The sequence below is a fragment of the Bison bison genome, unplaced genomic scaffold, assembly GCF_000754665.1.
Source record: "Bison bison bison isolate TAMUID 2011002044 unplaced genomic scaffold, Bison_UMD1.0 scf7180017864239, whole genome shotgun sequence".
NCBI classification, from domain to species: domain Eukaryota; kingdom Metazoa; phylum Chordata; class Mammalia; order Artiodactyla; family Bovidae; genus Bison; species Bison bison.
Window position 1 is genome coordinate 3,849,361 of NW_011494811.1, and position 22,746 is coordinate 3,872,106.

At 36.2% G+C, this 22,746-nt stretch overlaps 1 protein-coding gene across 2 annotated transcripts in view; it reads right to left on the bottom strand.

Moving 5' to 3' along the window:
* Window positions 1–22,746, bottom strand: part of RAD51B (RAD51 paralog B) — a 627,537-nt gene that overhangs the window by 563,134 nt on the left and 41,657 nt on the right. For both annotated transcript variants that reach the window (XM_010846706.1, XM_010846705.1), the window contains exons 6-7: window positions 21,465–21,584; window positions 19,595–19,778 (exon numbers count right to left, since the gene is read on the bottom strand). In XM_010846706.1, the coding sequence (XP_010845008.1) occupies window positions 19,595–19,778; window positions 21,465–21,584 (304 nt within the window). The remainder of the gene's footprint in view (window positions 1–19,594; window positions 19,779–21,464; window positions 21,585–22,746) is intronic.

A 22,746-nucleotide genomic window follows, 5' to 3' on the forward strand; every position in this document is an offset into this window, starting at 1 on the left:
ATGGCTTTATTTCAGTTCAAGTCAAAACTGTCCCTCCCTCAAATATATATATTAAAGATCCTTTGAGTACCAATGCTTATAAAAACTACCTTAAGTTGTAAGTTCCTAGGAACTTTTAATTAAATCACGAACACCCAATTTTACCAGATACATCTGGCAATGCCGTGAAACTGAAATATCTCCCGTACAGTCACAGCATGTATTAAGTCTTCATTAAACCTCAGAGCAAAATCTTAGGAGGTTGTCTGTACTTCAGATGTTCCCTAAGAGAGGTCTAAAGTACAAGTGTCTAGAAATTATTTTCCTAAGATAGCATACCTAACACAGGATTTAGGCTAAGATTCGCCAATTCTAGCTGGAAAATATAGAAACCCAACAAGTCTGCACATTCACTAGCAGATAAAAGGGATTAATTATACCCTTAACATACAAGTATGATTTATATGCAGGTGGAAAAGCAACCAAGCTGTAACTGCTCAAATATTTCTCTTACTTGAAATACCAATACAGCTAACATAGAAGCACATCCACCATTACACTTCCAAACAACAATCAAAGCATTAAGTGAAGTGTGAAATCTTCCACTGAAAAAGCTTTGGAAGAAAGAATTCTGAGTACTGAACAGCTTTTAAGGGGACTTCCCTGGTGGTGCCGTGGATAAGAATTCGCCTGCCAAAGCAGGGGACACTGACGGGCTCAACCCCTGGTCAGGGAAGATTCTGCATGCTGCAGAGCAACTAAGCCCGTACTGCTGTAACTACTGAGGTCATGCTCTGGAGCCCATGAGCGGCAATTACTGAGCCCACGTGCCACAACTACTGAAGCCCGAGTGCCTAGAGCCTGTACACCACAACTACCGAGCCCATGTGCTGCAACTGCTGAAGCCTGCACGCCTAGAGCCTGTGCTCTACAAGAGAAAACTGCGGCAATGAGAAGCTTGAGTACCACAAGGAAGAGTAGCCTCTGCTCACTGCAACTAGAGAAAACTCATGCAAAGCAATGAAGACCCAGTACAGCCAAAAATAAATAAATAAAACTTTCTTCTTTTTTTTTAAGTGAGGGAGCAGAATAATTTTGACTAGTGCTTTAAGAAACAATGTGCTCCACTGTGAATAAAAAATATGTGTATTGGAATCAAACAGATCTGAGTTCAAATTCTACCCCTTTCGCTCACGAGCCATGTGATTCTGGGAAAGTTAAAATCTTTAATGCTTACAAGACTCAATTTGTTCAACTATAAAACAAGAATAATATAACCTGCTTCATAAAATTATTTAAAGTATTAGATGAAAAATGTTTAAAATGTACTCATTACAATACCTCGAACAAAAACTTAAGTGCTCAGTAAGGTCCAGCTATTTATAATTAACAGTCTTTCAAGATGACAAACTACAAAGTCAACAACTACTTACTTCTGCGAGTAAAACAATTAACACAAACTCTGAAATACTAAATAAGGGGTCCTTGATCTTAAAAGGGATTTCAAAACCCAAACATCTATGATCAAAATTTAATTTTAGAAGCCGCTTAAGTTTTTCAAACCACTAGTGGTAAGGAGCCCTTGTTCTCTTTCTATCCACATACATTTTTCTCTCCCGTAACAATCAAAACAGTCTTAAGAATTAAAGAGCCATCAACTAATTTAATGTTTTACTTCATTTTTGGCCATGCCATGCTGCTTGTGAGATCTTATTAATAATAGTTCCCCAACCAGGGATCAAACCTAGGGCCCCAGCAGTAAGAACGCTGAGTCATAACCACTGGACCATCAGAGAATTCCTTAATGTCTTACTTTTAATAAGACATTTCCCAGCAGAGACGAATCCACATTAAGAGAATCAAAACAAATAGGAAAATGTGAAATTGAAATATTTCAATATCAAGGATAAACAAAAGATTAAAAAGGGGGAAAGAAAAACTGCTCAAATAAGAAACATCTAACTTTCAATAGTCTCTATTATAAATTATTTTAATTGTATTGGAAGGGAAATAAAACCTTTAAACTACAGCTGTTACATGTTTACACAGACTCAAGTATTTGGAAACTTTTCTTAAACCTCGGACAGTTAATTAAACGCCTACTTTAATTCTTGCACTCAATAAAGGAAAAAAGTCTAACTGCCATGATTAAAATTGTTTTCTGTTTTAAGGCAAAACTTTGCCTAGGACTTCAAACTCTATTAAAATTATAAGTTATCTGAGAAATAAATTTATTTGACTTAATAAACTGATGGAAAACAGAAATTATAAAACTGGAAGCTTCCAGAAAGAAGTCAAAATTTACAATGTCAAAGAATTAAGCTCAAAAAAATACAAAATTTTTTTTAAATATGAAGATTTTAAATACACTTTTTAAAAAGTGTAAAACTAAAACACTAACAACATGTCAATATGTATGCACTTGGAAGATAAGTGTAATTAACTCAACAGATATACTGAAGAAAGACAAAGAACATACAACAGTATGAACCAAGGAAATAATTTTTGTCTTTGAAAAACACAAGATAGTATGCTCTGACCAACCTCTCATAGAGCCAAGACTGTATTTCAAAGTCTTCATCTGAATTTAATTAAACAGTGAGCTGTTTGTTGATTCCATGAAACTCAAGATCCAATTTATCTACAATGCTTTCCTCTGATAAGTTAAAAATCTTAAAATAGAGCATTATCCGATATTGTTAAGCTTCCAAACAAGGCATTATAGTAATAATGCATCAGAGCACTAATGTTAAATTCCCACTATGATGATCACAACTCTTTGTATAAAATCTTGATCAATGATGTCTGACAGAAGTTCTTCTATCATATTAAAGGTACAGAACTAGCAAATCATGAGCAAATCAATTTTAAAGAAGGAAAGGGGTTGGCAAAAGACATCAAAGTTTAGTTTCCAAGTATCTTTTCACTTTTTATAATGAATGTTAGAAGGTTTTCCCTTTAAGTATTGTAAGACATGAAGTAGACAATTAAATATGCATTTCATAAATTGCATGACTAGAAAAAGTGATACAATCATTCTAAAAATATACATAGGACACTAATCAACAGGGATACTATTCTATATAGGCAGCTCTGGAGTATACCTATAATATAGCTCTGTTTTCAGGAAGCTTCCTAATATAACTAAGGAGCCCAGACATGGACACACAAAAATGTAAATAATACTGCAAAGCAATAAATGATTAAAGTTCCAATTTAGAAGTCAAGACCATGTATACTACAAAGAAGACAGAACTGATGGAGATTAAAACCTGCGTGTAGAATTAACTGGTACTTAAAAATCAAGTGGTACAAAACTCTCAGGAAAAAGAGAAAACGTGAGAGCTCAGACAACAAAGAAGAGTAAAGTTTAGAAAGGAGAGATGAAGGACATCCACAGCTGGAATAAACATAAGGTGACCAGGGACAGAGCAGCAGCCAGAACCAAAGAGAAAAGGCAGGAGAAGTAAGCTAGAACCATGTGGAAGCAAACTTTGAATATCAGATCAGGAACTTAGAATGAATTATTCAACATATACCAATTAGAGCAATTATTCTGTGTCATGTACCCCAATTCGAGACGCAAAGGATACAAGTGTGAACAAAACAGAGAAGTTCTCTACCCTCATAGTGATGATAGTCTAGTAGCTTATTCTATAAAAAAAATATGGTGCCATGCAATTCTTCAGAGCAGAGGATGTGATCAGAGATATACTCTGGGATATTATGCAGCAGTAATAGGTACTTGGGTGGAAAAGCAACAGAACAGTTAAGACACTGTAATAATAATCCAGGAGAGAAGATATAAGTGATAGTATTCAATTCTGCAAATACTTCTTGAGCAGTCTTAGATAAAACACCTCATTTCTCTGCATCCCTGTTCTCACTTGAGAATTGAAGTTTGCCATTCAGCTACAACCTTAAGATCCTCAACTGGAAAATTCTACAAGCACATCAAAGCGCTGCCTAATAAATGTAAAGTAACACTAAAATCTAACAGCTACAACTTGCTTTCTTTCATCTCTAACTTGTTCTTACCAACTCAACTTTGGCATTATACTTCATCAGTTTAACCACTATCTGTCTCCAAAAGCACACTCTTTGAAAGAGAATGGACCATCAGGGTCAAGATCAGATGAGACAGAATTTAGCTAGAGCCTATGAAGATCTATGATGAAAGCCTCTTGATGAAAGTGAAAGAGAAGAGTGAAAAAGCTGGCTTAAAACTCAACATTCAAAAAATGAAGATCATGGCATCCGGTCCCACCACTTTATGGCAAATAGATGGGGAAACAATGGAAATAGTGAAAAGACTTTGTTTTCTTGGACTCCAAAATCACCGCAGATGTAACTGCAGCCATGAAATTAAAAGACGCTTGCTCCTTGGAAGAAAAGCTATGACAAACCTAGACAGCATATTAAAAAGCTGAGATATTACTTTGCCTACAAAGGTCCATCTACTCAAAGCTATCATTTTTCTAGTAGTCATGTATGGATGTGAGAGTTGGACCATAAAGCTGAAAGCAGAAAAACTGATGCTTTTGACTGTGGTGTTGGAGAAGACTCTTGAGAGCCCCTTGGACTGCAAGGAGATCCAACCAGTCAATCCTAAAGGAAATCAGTCCTGAATATTCATTAGAAGGACTGATGCTGAAGATGAAGCTTCAATACTCTGGCCACCCAATGCAAAGTGCTACTCATTAGAAAATACCCTGATGCTGGGAAAGATTGAAGGCAGGAGGAGAAGAGGACAGAGGACAAGATGTTTGGATGGCATCACAGAGTCAATGGACGTGAGTCTGAGTAAGCTCCAGGAGACGGTGAAGGACAGGGAAGCCTGGCGTGTTGCAGTCCATGGGGTGGCAAAGAGTCGGACATGACTGAGCAACTGAACAATAAAAATGAAGATCTATGCCACCTCTCTTTATTTCTCTGTGTGTAATCTGTAGTTCCAAGTAAAGGACAGAGAAGAGAGTACACCAAGGCATTCACTTATCTGTTAAAAAAAGAATAGTAGACAAGGTACTTATTTCATTCTCCATTATACCATAGAGAGCCATTTGTCTTCTACAAATAACTTATTTATATAAGTCTTAAGGGCAAAGACTATGTTTTATTCATCATTATGATCTCATAGTGCCTAGCACAGAGTCTTGTACACACTGCTGAGGATCGAATTAGGACTTTTCTGAGATCCAAAGAATAAGTGAGTAAACTAGGTATCGGAGAGTCAGACGGTAACAGCAACCACCAGCAAAATATCTGGAAGGGGATACAGCAGTAAGACATTTTTCCTTCTGAAGAGCTTGCAGACTTCTAAGGAAAAAAAAAATAGGAGGCGAGAGATAAAATATACCAAGCATGTGGAATGACGTAACTACTAAAATTAATAATTAATGGCTACCTCTTATTGAATGTATCAAACACTGCACAAAGAACAGTACAGACATTATCTTATTTAATCCCCACACCCCCATAAGTCAAATATTATTGTCCCCATTTTTTCAAATGGGAAACTAAGAGTTGGAACTAGGAACTTACTCAAGGTCATAAAACCAGCAAACAGTGAAGCTATGATTCAAATCAACACCTAACTCCAAAGCCAGTACTGTTAACCACCTGGAACCAGGGTAGATAGCATTGAAGTTGCTGGGAATTAATCTGATGATGGTACTTAGTATATACTGGAAATGGAGCCAGATTAGCTGAAAGATGAAGAGTAGCATCTAAATTGAAGTGGTATTAGGTAACACCTACAGGACCAGATGACTAAATGGAAGACATTCAGTGATTAAACCATAAGCCCTCTTCCAACACCCACTTTCCTTCTCCAGATTCAACCAACAGAGTTTCTTAATGAGTTTCCAGAGCCAATTTACACATATAAAACCACCCAACCCACTCTGTTCTTTTTAATTTTTTATTTAAAAATAATTTTAGATTCATCCAATAAATAGTTGCAAAAAGAAATACAGAGAGTTCTTACATGCTCTTCACCCAGCTTCTCCTAATGTTGACATCTTTTATAAATAATCTTATACATTGATCAAAACCAATAAATTAAGGCTGATGAAATACCAATAACTAAATTTTGTCAGTTTTGAACAATTAAATTAAGTTGCCATAAAAGTCCTAAACATTCTTGTACCTATCTACTAATGTCCCTCTGAGTCAGGGGTCTCTAAGACCACTTTCTGGCTCAATGATTCACTGAAAGGACTCCTAGGACTCAGAAAAGCTTTTACATTCAGTTATGGTTTAGTACAGCAAAAAGGTACAGTCTGATATAAGCAAAAAGAAAAGGAACATGAATAAAGTCCAGGAGAAACCAGGTACAAGCTTCCAGGTGTCATCCCACAGTGGAGTTGCATGGACGTGTTTAATTCTCCCAGAATTTATATGTGACAACACATGTGAAAAGTAAAGTCAACCAAGAGAGCTTGCCCAAGCTCTGGTGTTCAGAGTTTTTATTAGGGGTCAGTCACACAACATGCAGAGCCTGCATGACTGATGTGAGCTACTGAGACTCCAGTCCCCTGGTAGCTCAGTTAGTAAGGAATCTGCCTGCAATGCAGGAGATCTGGGTTCAAATCTTGGACCAGGAAGATCCCCTGGAGAAGGAAATGGCAACTCAATCCAGTATTCTTGCCTGGAAAACCATATGGACAGAGGAGCCTAGTAGGCTAGAGTCCATAGGGTCACAAGAATCAGACATGACTTAGCGACTAAACACCAGAGCAATGTTAAGTGTTCACCATAAATCACACTGTTTGCATAAACCATCTGATTCAACTGGTATTATGTGGTCCAAGGCATCCAGCATACAAAAACACTCTTAAGAATGTTCCAAAGGCTCTGAGTTCATTTCCCAGGAGCTGGTAGTCCTAAAAACCAGACTTTCTTGGGGGCATGCTAGGTCTCAGCAACCCACCCCAGCTGAGTTAACCTTTCCCTATACAACTTATGAATACATTTTTGGGTTATCTCCTTCATTTTAACAACAGCACAGTATTCCATTGTATGGGTATTCTACCACTAATTTAGCCAATCACCCCACACTCATTCACCTTAAGCTGTTCCTAGCTTTTTGCTCTAGTCAACAATAAAAACAAAGTTTTATAAATTATAAAGAGCCACACAAAGGAAGAATATAATTTTTCCAGAATTATTATCAGTTAGTAATGAAATAAAATAAAGACTTAGTCCGGACTGTTAGTTTCAGCCACCAAAATGAATATAGGGTACCGTTAAGGATACTCTGACTTCAAATGTGAGTTAGCAAACACAAGGTACTTGTGAAAAAAGAAAGAAACATGTAAAAGACTTTTCTTATCTCATAGAATTCCCATAGTGTTTGCTTTCAGTAATTAAGATGAAAGTAATCAAACCAAAAATTGTATCATTTCTGAAAAATCATATAATAACATTATACAAGAATAAAATATAACTATAGAGTTTTGATGGCTTACTTACATGTATCTAGAGTCCAGGATTTCAACTTCGCAATTAGAGAAACTTCATTACAAAATGCTTTATGAAAATGCAAGTCCTGAATTTTTACATTTATGATAAAAATATCAAAACTGGGTTCATATGTACCTTTTCCCTCTATTTCACGTCATAAACATTGTATTACAGTTTTGCAATTAACAAAACCTTAATTATTTTAAATGCATTGACCTAGCTTCATATTTTTTTAATTTTCAATATTTATTAATATCTAAAATAAGGTATAATCCTATAAGATTAAATCTATCTTGTATGACGAACAGCTAAAAATAAAGAAAAAGAAATTCTGGCCCATGTGAATTTACCATGAAACTGAGAAAAATGTTTTTATGCTTTTGTCAAATAATAATGAAAAGTTTAACCTTATAATATTTGCCTCACTAAACACAATTTCAATTTGTTAATTATTTTAAACTCTTATGTCCTTAAAACATGAAAATAGGAAATACACGTTTTAATTCACTTTTCTAAACAGCTTTAAATATTTTATGAGCATTAATATTTCAAAAGAAATCATGCAACACATTAGACCAATGCATTTTCTCAAAAAACACATAATCAAGAATACACAGATGGCAACAACAGAAAAACCTGTCAAAACCACATTTTGGTAAAATAATTTGGATTTTAACAACTTTTAATGAAAAAAAGACTTTTCCTTCTTAGAACCTTTAAACAGTACATTCTGATTTTTCTTGAAATACCACATCTCTAAATTCTGATAACTAGTACTAGTTCTCTTTCACTAGAAAACATTTGCACAATATCAAGCAAGGAAGGTAAAAGAAAAGAGAGGGGAAAGAGACAAGAAACTTCAATGCTACTCATAGATCAACACTAAAATTAACTTGAATTATCTGAAACATGAAAAATTGCTATCGGCATTTTGTGCATTTTTTGCATTTTAAGGGCCTGTTTAAGACACTTTTGAAGCATTTTCAAAGAAGCACCACCATCATTCTGTAGAGCTCAGAAAAGAGACTCCTACTGTAAGAAAAAAATTTAAGAACTGGCACCCCAAAGACCTTGCATTGTACCCACTCATCTGTCTTCTCTTATGCTAAAAATAGAATAAGTCAAGTCACCTCTCAGAATCAGTGTCATCTATAAAATGAAAATGATTTTAAAGGTCTTTTCTGGCAAAAAAAACAAAAAACCCTCATTATTTTAATCTAATACATAATTAACAATATATCTAAACTATTTTGTATGGCAATTAGAAATCAATGATAACAAGCAACCATAACCAACATTTATTTTATAGAGGTAATATTTAAATTCTTTTATGTTATTTTCATCAATTATCTATAAACAATTATAGAGCTTACTGTTTCTTCCAATACTGGCATAGACACACTTTAAAAAGACAAAGGTTTTCTATAATAGAAAATAATCTGAATCACTTTGCAGTACACTTGAAACTAACAAAACATTGTAAATTGACTATACTTCAATTAAAAAGACAAAGGTTTTGCATCTTACATCCCAAGAGCAAAGTATCTTTTAAACTTCCCCCAAAAAATTCAGAAAAAAAATTCTGCAAAACTTGTACAAATGTTTCTCAAACTATAGTCAGTGAACATATTCAAAGATTTATAAATTGTTTCTGAGAATTTTTAAATTTTATGTTTCCATTTCAATGATGGCCTCAAAATCTGTATTAGTATAGGCATTTTATAACTGAAAACTGACACCAGATGTTAATGTGTATTTTCAGTCAAGTGATGCCAAGTGGCACAACTTTCATTGTCAGAGTCTAATAGACAGCATATTAAAAAGCAGAGACATTACTTTGTCAACAAAGGTCCGTCTAGTCAAGGCTATGATTTTTCCAGTAGTCATGTATGGATGTGAGAGTTGGACTATAAAGAAAGCTGAGCACAGAAGAATTGATGCTTTTGAACTGTGGTGTTGGAGAAGACTCTTGAGAGTCCCTTGGACTGCAAGGAAATCCAACCAGTCCATCCTAGAGGAGGTCAGTCCTGGGTATTCACTGGAAGGACTAATGTTGAAGCTGAAACTCCAATACTTTGGCCACCTGATGCGAAGAGCTGACTCATTTGAAAAGACCCTGATGCTGGGAAAGACTGAGGGCAGGAGGAGAAGGGGACGACAGAGGATGAGATGGTTGGATGGCATCACCGTCTCGATGGACATGGGTTTGGGTGGACTCCGGTAGTTGGTGATGGACAGGGAAGCCTGGTGTGCTGCGGTTCACGGGGTCACAAACAGTCAGACATGACTGAGCAACTGGACTGAACTGAACTGAACTGAATGATAAAAAGTAACGGCAGAATTCAAATGTAAAGGCATTCACGCCCAGGTGAAGACCAATTGATGTCATCCTTCCCAAAGAGAAAAAGATTTTACAGTAGTTCAAAGTTGAGGCATCACGTGAACTACAGTAAATACACACACACACACACACGCACACACACACATAATTCAAAAGAAGCTATACCGTAAGTTAGTATATTTATATTGCAAGTAATAGTTTAATTTAACAAATTATCATCTATAATATTAGAATAATTAATTTGAATAGTATTGTGTTATTTATAAATACAACCCACTTTTATGGTTTCGTAAGTATGGTTTAAAACGAAGAGTTATTAACTACTTTTTGGTAAAGAACCTGCCTGCCAATGCAGGAGACATAAGAGACTCGGGTTCAATCCCTGTGTTGGAAAGATCCCCTGGAGGAGGAAATGGCAACCCACTGCAGTATTCTTGCCTGGAAAATCCCATGGAAAGAAGAGCCTAGCAGGCTATATAGTCCATAGGGTCACAAAGAGTCAGACATGACTGAAGTTACTTAGCACATAATTCTATATACTTCTATGATATTATAATAATCCTGAAGTCAGAAATGGAGGTTAATGAAAGTATTACTTGCATTTAAGAGGGGTCAATGCCTTACACTAGTTCGAGAAAACCCTGCTTTATGAGGAGACTGCTCTCTGACCCTTCCTCTAAAACCCTCATCCTACTGGTAGCACCAGCCTTGAGTCCTGAGGCTAAGGAGCAAAGGGAAAGGGGCAGATCAGGGGATGGCAAACTAAGGCCTGTGACCCTCCATCTGGTTTTGTAAACGAATCGTATTGAACTGCAACCTTACCCATTTGTTTACAAATTGTTTAAGGCTCCTTTATGCTATGGCTGATTGAGTAGTTGCCACAGAGACTGTAGGGCCCATAAAACCTAAAATATTACTATCTGGCTCTTTATAGAAAAGATTTGCTGACCTTTGGCCAGTGAGCTAATAGGGCAAAACGAGAATGCGCTCACTGGCATTTGAAAGTCCTGAAGCAAACAAGTGGGAAACAAAGCATTACTGTTTCTAGAAGAGAGATAAGATGATAAGATTCTCTGATTTATAAAATGAAGATGTTAAATATTAGACATAAGGGCCCCTTACAGCTTTTTTTTTTTTTACTTGTTAAGCTGTATTTGAAGCTCTGTGATAAATAAATTGAATTTAAAAGAACAACTAGTTACTACTATAACCCAGACCTGTCTGGGCTGTTTCTGGTGTTTGGTGATTATGAATTAAACCACTAAAAATATTTTCAGATTTTTGCACTGATATATATCATTTATTTGGGTAAAGAGAATACCTAAGAGAAAGACTGCTGGGTCATATGGTTAAAGCAGATGTTTATAAGAAACTGTTTTCCATGGTGGCGATACTACTAATAGCATTTCCATCAGTACGTAGGAGAATTCAAGGTGCTCTGTATGCTCGTATCTTTGTCCGTATTCGGTAACGTCAAGATTTTTGTTTTTGTTTTTTGAAGTATTTTAACAGGTATATAGTAGTACTGCATTGTGATTTTAATTTGCATTTCTTAATGACTAATGATTTTGAGCATATTTTCTCATGCTTATTTGTCATCTGTATATCTTCCTTACTGAAGTGCTTATTCAAATATTTTGCCCATTTTTTTGTCCATTTTTAAAATTAGATTGTTAGAGTTTTCATAGTTCCTTATATTTCTAGTTACCAAGTCCTTTAACATGTGATTATCTCATATTAATCATATTAATCATAATAAATATTATCTCAGTCTGTGGCTTAGTTTTTCATTTTCTGAAATGTCTTCAAAGAATAGAAATGTTAATATTTTATATTTTATGTTTTTTTATGTCATTTAAGAAATCTTTGCCTGGCCCCAGGCCACAAAGATTTTCTCCCATGTTTTCTTTTTTTCCTAGAAGTTTTATAGTTTTAGGTTTTATGTTATGGTATATGATTCATTTTGAGTTGAGTTTCTACAATAGTGAAAGGAATTAGTTTATTTGTTGTTTTTTACATACGGATATCCACTTTCATGCATTGGAGAAAGAAATGGCAACCCACTCCAGTGTTCTTGGCTGGAAAATCCCAGGGACGGGGGAGCCTGATGGGCTGCCGTCTATGGGGTCGCACAGAGTCGGACACGACTGAAGCGACTTAGCAGCAGCAGCAGCAGCATCCACTGGTTCTAGCATCATTTGTTGACAAACTATTCCTTTTCCATTGACTTCTCTTAGCATCTTTGTTCAAAATTAACTGCAAACTGTGGATTTATTTCTTCACTCTCTATTCTGTTCCATTGATCTGGTGTCAATCCTATCACCAGTACAATGTTGTCTTAATTATTATGGCTTTCTAGTAGCTCTTAAAATCAGGGAGTGCAAGTCTTCTAATTACACTTTCTTTTTCATAAATTGCTCTAGCTTTTCTTAATCTTTTTCTTTCCTACATAGATTTCACAGTCAGATTATTGACTTCTACCCAAAAGCCTACTGGGATCTACAGGATTGTGTATTGAACATACAGAGCAATTTGGAGAGAATTAACATTGTGACACTTCTGAGTCTTGAGTATATGAGCATGGTATATTTTCATTTATTTAGGTCTACTTTGATTTCTCTCATCAATGTTTTATAGCTTTCAGCATATAAATCTTACATATATTTTGCTACATTTATCACCAAATATTTCATGGTTTAAGATTCTCTTATTAATGGTATAGGTTGTAAGTTTTGATTTCCAATTGTCCATCACTAGCTTACAGAAAAACAATTAATGCCTATACTCTGTAATCTTACTAAAATCACTCGTTAAATCTAGTAGCTTTTTTGGGTAAAATCTTTGGGGTTTTCTACCAAATATATCATACTGTCTTTGAGTAAAGATAGTCTTATTTCTTCGAATCTAAATACACTTAAATTCTTTTTCTTGCCATATCACACTGGCTAGATTCAACAATACACTGCTAATTAGAAATTGCAAGAATAGACCATCTTTGCCTTATTCCCAATCTTAGGAATAAAGAAGTCAGTATTTCACGGCTGCTGCTGCTGCTAAGTTGCTTTAGTTGTTTCCGACTCTGTGCGACCCCATAGATGGCAGCCCACCAGACTCCCCTGTCCCTGGGATTCTCCAGGCAAAAATACTGGAGTGGGTTGCCATTTCCTTCTCCCAGTATTTCACTGCTGCTGCTGCTGCTGCTAAGTCACGTCAGTCGTGTCCGACTCTGTGCGACCCCATAGACGGCAGCCCACCAGACTCCCCTGTCCCTGGGATTCTCCAGGCAAGAACACTGGAGTGGGCTGCCATTTCCTTCTCCGATGCATGAAAGTGAAAAGTGAAAGTGAGGTCACTCAGTCGTGCCCGACTCTTAGTGAACCATGGACTGCAGCCTACCAGGCTCCTCCATCCATGGGATTTTCCAGACAAGAGTACTGGAGTGGGTTGCCATTGCCTTTCACTATTAAGTATTAAATCCTTTATCAGGTTTAGAAAGTTCCCTTCTACTCTGGGTTTCCTCAGAGTTTTCATCATAAATAGTTAATAGATTTTGTCAATGATTTTTTCTTTCTACATCTACTGAAATGATCTTTTTTATTTATCTGTTGCTGTGGTAAATTTTACATCTTAATGTTGCATTCAAAATCAGCCTAGCAATCCTGAAATAAGCTCTGCTGGGTCATGATGTATTCACTCTTTTTATTTATTGCTGAATTTACTTTGTTAATATTTTTAAGGATTTGTATATTTATGTTCATGAGAAACATCAGTCTGTAGTTGTTTGTGTAGAACTGATATTATTTCACTCTTAAATGTTTGATAGATTTTACCAGTGAATTTTACCTAGAATTTTCTCCATGGGATTTTGTTTATTAATTTATATAATTTTTAATTCAAGGATAATTGCTTTACAGAATTTTGTTGTTTTCTGTCAAACCTCAACATGAATCAGCCGTAGGTATACATATGTCCCCTCCCTCTTGAATCTCCTTCCCATCTCCCTCCCCATCCCACCCCTCTAGGTTGATACAGAGCCCCTGTTTGGGTTCCCAGAGACATACAGCAAATTCCCATTGGCTCTCTATTTTACATATGGTAATGTAAGTTTACATGTTACTCTCTCCGTACATCACACCCTCTCCTCTCCTCTCCCCATGTCCATAAGTCTGTTCTCTGTGTCTGTTTCTCCACTGCTACCCTGCAGATAAATTCTTGGTATCATCTTTCTAAATTCTATATATATGCATTAGTATACGATATTTATCTTTCTCTTTCTGACTTCTTTCACTCTGTATAATAGGCTCTAGGTTCATCCACTTCATTAGAACTGACTCATATGTTCCTTTTATGGCTGAGTAATATTTCATTGTGTATATGTACCACAACTTCTTTATCCATTCATCTGTCAGTGGACATCTACGTTGCTTCCATGTTCTAGCTACAGTAAACAGTGCTACAGTGAACATTGGGGTACATGTGTCTTTTTCAATTTTGCTTTCCTCAGAGTATATGCCTAGGAGTGGGATTGTTGGGTCATGTGGTGGTTTTATTCCTAGTTTTTTAAGGAATCTCCCTACCGTCTTCCATAGTGGCTGTATCAATTTACATTCCCACCAACACTGCAAGAGGTTTCTCTTTTCTCCACACCCTCTCCAGCATTTATTTTTTGTAGACTTTTTGATGATGGCCATTCTGACCCGTGTGAGGTGATATCTCATTGTAGTTTTGCTTTGCATTTCTCTAATAACGAGCGATGTCGAGCATCTTTTCATGTGTTTGCTAGCCATCTGTATGTCTTCTTTGGAGAAATGTCTATTCAGGTCTTTTTCCCACTTTTTGATTAGGTTGTTTGTTTTTCTGGTATTGAGTTGTACAAGCTGCTTGTACATTTTTGGAATTAATCCTTTAGTTAGTTGTTTCATTTGCTACTATTTTCTCCCATTCTGAGGGTTGTCTTTTCACTTTGTTTATAGTTTCCTTTGCTGTGCAAAAGTTTTTAAGTTTAATTAGGTCCCACTTGTATATTTTTGGTTTTATTTCTATTACTCTAGGTGGTGGGTCATAGAGGATCTTGCTTTCATTTATGTCGTTGAGTGTCCTGCCTATGTTTTCCTCTAAGAGTTTTATAGTTTATGGTCTTACATTTAGGTCTTTAACCCATTTTGAGTTTATCTTTGTGTATGGTGTTAGGAAGTGTTCTGATTTCCTCCTTTTACATGTAGCTGTCTCTTCATGGGATTTTTAACTACAAATTCAATTTCTGTTCTTTTTAATAATTTTGTTTACTTCCTTATTTTTGGCTGTGCCAGATTTCTGTTGCTGCATGGGCTTCTCTCTAACTGCAGCAAGCAGGGGCTGCTCTCTAGCTACGGCGTGTGTGCTTCTCACTGTGGTGGCTCCCCTTGTTGTGGAGCTGGGTGCTAGGCTGCATGGGCTTCAGTAGCTGCAGCACACAGGTTCAGCAGGGCTCCCAGGCTCTTCAGACCACAGGTTCAACAGCTGGCTTAGTTGCTCTATAGCAGCATGTGGGATCTTCCCAGATCAGGGGTCAAACCCAAGTCTCCCACGTTGGCAGGTGGGTTCTTTACCACTGAGCCACCAGGGAAGTCCCTTTTAATGGATATGAGACTATCCAGGTTATATGGTTCTTCCTCAGAAAGCTTTGGTAGTTTATAGCTTTCAAAGAATTTATCCATTTCATCACTAAATTTAGTGAAATGAAGTTGATCATAACAATCCCTTATTGTTCATTTAATATCTGAGGACCTCCGGTGATATATAACCTCTTTCATTCCTTATACTGTTAATTTGCTTTTTCTCTCTTTTTTCTCTTGATCAGTCTGGAGAGTCTTATCAACTCTACTAAATTTTTCAAAGAACCAGCTTTTTATTTCACTGATTTTTTTTCTCTATTGTTTCCTATTTTTAATTTATGCTTTTATCTTATTTCCTTCCTTCTGCTTATTTTGGATTTAATTTTTTTCTACTTTTCACTAGCTTAGATCACTGATTGCTTTAAATAAATATTAAATAAAAATCAAATAATAAATATTAAAATTAAGTAATAAATATTAGTTTAATGTTAAATATTAAAAATTAATATTAAATATTAAATAAGTCTTTCTTTATCAAGTGCTTACAGCAGAAAAAAAAAATTCCCTCCAAGCACTGACTTAGCTGCAACCCACAGATTTTGATACACTGTATTTTCATTTTTACTTATTTCAAAATATTTTCTAAGTTCTTAGAAGATTTATTCTGTGATTCATGAGTTATTTAGAAGTGTTTTTACTTAATTTGCAAATACCTGTGAATTTTCCAGACATGTTTCTGTTTCTAGTTCAATTTTCTTGTGGTCAAAAAACATACTTTGTACTATTTCAATCTTTTAAATATGTTGAGATTTATTTTACGGCACCAAATATAGTCTATCTTGGTGAATATCTCATGTGCACCTGAAAGGAGTATGTATTCTGCAGGCATTTAAGTGGAAAGTTTTATAATCTAATCTAATATTAATTAGATCAAGCTGCTTGATGTTATTCTTCTGACTTTCTATTTATTCCATTAGTTACTGAGAAAGGAAGTTGAAATCTCCATGCACATAGACATGCTTGCATACAAACATACATATGATCATCTTCCATATTCATGGGTTCCAAAACTGAGGAGTCAACCAACCATGGATCAAAAATTCTCACTTAAACAATTTCTGATGCAAAGCCCTGAACGTAACACCCACAGATAAGGAGGCCAGCCATTTTACACAAGGGACTTGAACATCTGCAGACTTTGGTATCTGTGGGTGTTCTGGAAGCAAGTTCCTACAGATACTGAGGGACAACTGTACATACTACACACAAACATACACAGTGTGATGATCAAAATGAAATACAAATTATATTTTAAGCTTTTCCCCCACATTTTGAAAGCACTGAAGTTTCACTATAGAGAAATTTTTAAATTCAATGAAGCAATCAACCCACTACCCAAGTTGGTTTGACTCTTTATTCTCATCTGAATGAAAACATACCTAAAGTGTATCAATATGCCAGGTTTCCTGGCCCTATCCACCACCTCAGATCCACAGCTAAACAACAGGTTGGAGGGCCTGGCTTTTTGCCCAATCTTCAGAGATCATCAGACATTCACTTTTCACACTTTTACTAAACTGAGATAAAATCTCTTCTAAAATTCCTGGCTTTGTGATACTATCTAGATCTCTAAAGACTTTTCCAAGCTTAAGAATCTTAAAAACTATTTTTCTTCCTATAAGACACCAGTGTAAACTGAGGGCAACTCCTATATGATAAGATTCTGCCATCTAAAATCATATTTTATCACTATATAAATAGTAAATAATATTAAAGATAGGATCAAAATAGAATTTAAAGCAAATAATAAAATTTAAGTTCAATATCAATATATACATGATTAAATCAAGCCTAAGAAGTTCACACATTCAGTGTGCCTACTATGTGTTAGGCACTATTCCTGGTACTGAGAATAAAGCCATGAACAAAGAAGACAGAGTCCCTATAACCACACGATGGGCGGTGGGGACACACAGACAATAAACATAAAAAATATATAATGCTAGAGGGTGAAAACTATGATGGAGGAACATAAAGCATAATAAGAGAGAGAGAGACACAAGTAGTGTGATTAATACTAATATGGTCAGGGAAGTTCTCACTTAACAAGACAATAGGAGACAATAAATCATATGGATATAGTGGAGGAATATTTCAGGCTAAGGAACAGCAAACACTTACTGGGACAGGAATGTTTGTGGACATGTTTGAGTAAACACAAACAGGAGACCCCAGTTCTATTCCTGGGATGGGAAGATCCACTGGAGAAGGGATAGGATAAAAAAAGAAAGAAAAAAAAGAAGGGATAGGCTAACCACTCTAGTATTCTTGGACTTCCCTTGTGGCTCAGCTAGTAAAGAATCTACCTGCAATGTGGGAGACCTAGGTTAGATCCCTGGACTGGAAAGATCCCCTGGAGAAGGGAAAGGCTACCCACTCCAGAATTCTGGCCTGGAGAATTCCATGGGCTGTATAGTCCATGGGGTGGCAAAGAGACGGACGCGACTGAGCAACTTTCACTTTCACTTTGAGTGAATACAAAGAGGCATAAGACTGCTAATTTGAAAGGTACGATGAACCAAAAGACAACACACTTTTTAACGTGTTTTGTTCCATACGAAGCCACCTATTCAAAGTACAATATAAAAGTTTAAAAGTTTATGGTTTTCCATTTAGACAAACTAAGTAGGCTAGGAAAAGTCAGACATTTCTTAAAGGAAGTATTTTTCAAAAGCTTTCTAAAACCAATACTTTTTTGTCAGAAAAACCAATACCATACTGTGTTATATAAAAATATGTTGTATTCTGCATTTACCTCTAAACAGAAAAACAAAGGCAAAGACAGAGGAATGTGGAGATGCTAAGCACCCATTCTTTCCGAAGGCTCTATAAAAACAAACAGAAGCAGAGGCCCTTTCTCACTCAGAAAAGTAACAACTGGAGAAAAACCTGAAATGCATTAGTCTATAATTACAATAGAACAATAACAAATACAACTTTTAAAAAGTGAATTTTCATATTTTACATAAGATTAAATCAGGCAACAGTATGAATTAATGAAATAAACATATACACTTAACTTTTCCACTCAATCCACTCTATAAAATATTTTTTAATTCCCTATTCTCCTTGACCAGGAAATACACAGTTTGAATTTGTCCCTTTATGTAACTGTAACAAAATTTAAAAGATAAACATCATCCAAGATAACTTTTACAGCACTTGCTTCACCAGGAATTATACCATATAATCCAAAATATGAATTTAAAAGCCATTAAAATATGCAGAACTTTCTGAATGCCACATTTTCTCCCTCAACTCCTTGTTTTGGTTTATAAATCTCAAAGGCTATGTGATAGTTTCCACTAATGCTACATATTCCTATGTTACCAAGATCCAAGGTTTTAATTTTCCAAACAAATCTAAAAATTATAAAATCATTACTAAATTTTATCTCAGTTTAAGGAATTTTCCTATCTTCTGTTCAGATGACACATGGCTAAAATTTAAAAGCCTGACAGTACTAAATGCTGGCGAGACTTCAGAACAAGTTGTCCTCTCCCACACGCTACTGATGGGAATATAACTTATTGCTCTTGTAGCTTACCCACCACAAACTCTTACAATACATCTCATCTTCAGATTTCCTGGTCCACTATTAAAAGTCATGCCAAAAGTAAGTTTTCAAGTTTTCCTTACTTAACACTTTCATTACTATCGCTCCCAATGTTCATACCCTAAGAATCAATCTCTGGCTTTTGAAGCAAACCAATTCCTACAGCATACAAAACAGCACTGAACACAATAACAATATTTAAACCTTAAAAATTTATAAAACTGATGAATACTGTCATTTAAAAAAAGGTATATAGATATGGGCGATTTCATGGAGTTTTAATTCTTATTACTTACCTCAGCATAACAAAAGTAATATAAAAACATCACAAAGAGTAAGCAATGAGAGAGAAGAAAAGGACTGACTACAGGAACTTTGGAAAATAATATTTAAATCTGCTCTAGGCTCAAATTATGAAAAAGATAAAACAATCTCAACAGATAAACAAATTTTAGAAGATGGCAGTATTTGCTATAGCAACCAGACTGTGTTATCCTTAAAAAGTCATCTGTTTTACACTTCTTTCTAATTATATTATTTGATATTATAAATTAGTGAACTTCATATAAAAGAAAGGAAAAAAGAAAAAGAAAAACTTACTGGGATTGAAAATTCCTCAGCCAAATACTTCAAAGAGGCTGCTTCTCTAGCCAAGAACTTGTTCCTTTCTCTCACATTGCCCTGAAGCTGTGTATCAAACTCCTTTCTTACCACAGAAGCAACAGAGTCAATAATCACAAGTTTAACTCCTTTTGAAATAATTTCTTCTTCCAAGGATTCAATCCTGTAAAAGCAGAATATATAAGAGAGTGGATGACTTTAAGGTATAATTCTTAAAAATAGAGCACTGCAAAGGTTAACCAACTGTAAAACAACAAATTACTCTTCTCTAAGTTACAGTAGTTAGTGCAGATATTCTCAATAAACATAACTTATTTTCCAGCTCTTCCATACATATTGCATTCTTTTGTAAATAGGCCAAAATATTTTCCTGTAGATTTATTCCTTGGTTTTTTCATGATATTGCTAAAGCTCCAGTTTTAGAGCAAAACCACTTGCAGTGGCTAGTCTCCAAAATGGCCCCCACTTACTCCCATCTCCCGGTATTCACATCCCTATGGAGTCCCCTTCCCAACTGTACCAGGGTTCATCTGTGGACCAAATGACAAAACGATGGTGCATCATTGCTGAGAGATAGGCTTCCATCTTGGGATCTTTCTCATTTGCCCACTCTCTCTCAGAGCACTTGCTCTGGGGAAGGCAAGATACCACTGTGGACCAGAAATGCTACCTGCCACATGAGTAAACAAATGATGTTGAGGCCATCAAGCCATCAGCTACTGAAGCTGTGCACCATGAGGGAATTCAGGATGGAGAAAAGCAAGATACTGGCTCTAGACAGTTAAGGTGCATAGCAAAGGAATGATTTCAATGAGCCCAGACTCTTGCATCTTCCCACACACAGAAACATGCTAAATTCTTTAACTCAATATGTCTGATCTGGGGACTTCCATTGTGGTCCAGAGGCTAAGACTCCATACTCCCAATGCATGGGGCCCAGGTTCAATCCCTGGTCAGGGAACTAGATCCCACAGGCCACAACTATAGATCCCTTGTGAACCTGCATGTTGCAAGGAAGATCCCATGTGTTGAAACTAGCAACTAAGACCTGCAACAGCCAAATAAATATATAAATATTTTTAAAAGATGTCTGGTTTTTCTTTAATTAACAGTAATCTTTTGATATTCTGACTACCTGGTTTTTTGTTGCAGAAACTCCTATATCCTGGTTCCTCCCTTACATCCTTAGAGTAGTCCCTCAGGGCTATCAGAGAGGCTGCCCCCTAAGCTGAAGTCCTCAGTATGACCACTGAATAAAACATAATTCTCAACTTTTAAGTTGTGCACTTTTTTGCATAAACAACATATTGTAAGAAGCCCTATGGAGAGGCTCACATGGTGAGAAATGGAGACCTCTGGCTAGAATCCAGGAAGAAATGGAAGTCTCCCAACAACTACATGAGTGATCCTGGAATTCTCCAAGATCTCCCAGCCTCAAGTGACCCTTGAGATGACTACAGCCCTGCCCAACAGCTTAACTGCAAGTTCTTGAGCAACTTTGAGCCAGAAATACCCAATTAAGCTATTCCCAGATAACTAACCCTCAAAAACTAGGTGAGATAAATAGATTATTTTAAGCTGCTAAATTCTGGGGTAATTTGTTAACAGAACAGTAGATAATTAATATACAACTTAATTAGTCAAATCTAAAACACTTTATTCATTTAATTTTTTTTCATTTTTAAAGAAATACTTCAACCTATAGGCTGTGGTAAATAAAGAACACTGAAATGATTTTTCTCTTAATCCTAATATGTAGGGACTTTTTTTCACTCAAGCTAAAAACATGAAGAACAAAAGAATAAATCTTCAAACTATTACTAACATGCCAAAATCTAAAACAGCATACCTTTGTAGAACTTCATCACAGCTGAGTTCCCGATAAAGATGAACTTTACTGCTTGTCAAAAGTAATTTTTCTTCAGTGTCAAAATATCTGGGAAAACGAGATTCTGCTATCTCAACTAGTCTGTGAAGGGAAAAAATAGCACAAGCAACAGTAGTTAATATCTTCTGCCATTTGCAGCAACATGGATGGACGTGGAAAGCATTATGCTAAGTGAAATAAGTTAGAGAGAGACAAACACTGTATCGTGTCACGTACACGTGGAATCTAAAAAATACACAACCATCTGGTGAATACGACAAAAAAGCAGGAGACTCACAGATATGGAGAACAACTATTGGTTACTAGTGGGGAGTGGGGAGGGATAGTACAGGGGTGGAAGAGTTGAAGATACCAACTATTGGGTGTAAGACAGGCTCAAGGATGTATTGTACAATACAGGGAATATACCCAATATTCTGTAATAACTATAAATGGATAGTAACCTTTAAAATTGTAATAAAAATTTTAAATAAGTCAAATTTTAAGGTCACACTCAGTTCAGTTCAGTCGCTCAGTCGTGTCCGACTCTTTTCGATCCCATGAATCGCAGCACGCCAGGCCTCCCTGTCCATCACCAACACCCGGAGTTCAACCAGACTCACGTCCATTGAGTCAGTGATGCCATCCAGCCATCTCATCGTTTGTCATCCCCTTTTCCTCCTGCCCCCAATCCCTCCCAGCATCAGAGTCTTTTCCAAGGAGTCAACTCTTCACATGAGGTGGCCAAAGTACTGGACTTTCAGCTTTAGCATCATTCCTTCCAAAGAAATCCCAGGGCTGATCTCCTTCAGAATGGACTGGTTGGATCTCCCTGCTGTCCAAGGGACTCTCAAGAGTCTTCTCCAACACCACAGTTCAAAAGCATCAATTCTTCTGTGCTCAGCCTTCTTCACAGTCCAACTCTCACATCCATACATGACCACAGGAAAAACCATAGCCTTGACTAGACGAAACTTTGTTGGCAAAGTAATGTCTTTGCTTTTCAATATGCTATCTAGGTTGGTCATAACTTTCCTTCCAAGGAGTAAGCGTCTTTTAATTTCATGGCTGCAGTCACCATCTGCAGTGATTTTGGAGCCCAAAAAAATAAACTCTGACACTGTTTCCACTGTTTCCCCATCTATTTCCCATGAAGTGATGGGACTGGATGCCATGATCTTAGTTTTCTGAATGTTGAGCTTTAAGCCAACTTTTTCACTCTCCTCTTTCACTTTCATCAAGAGGTTTTTTAGTTCCTCTTCAC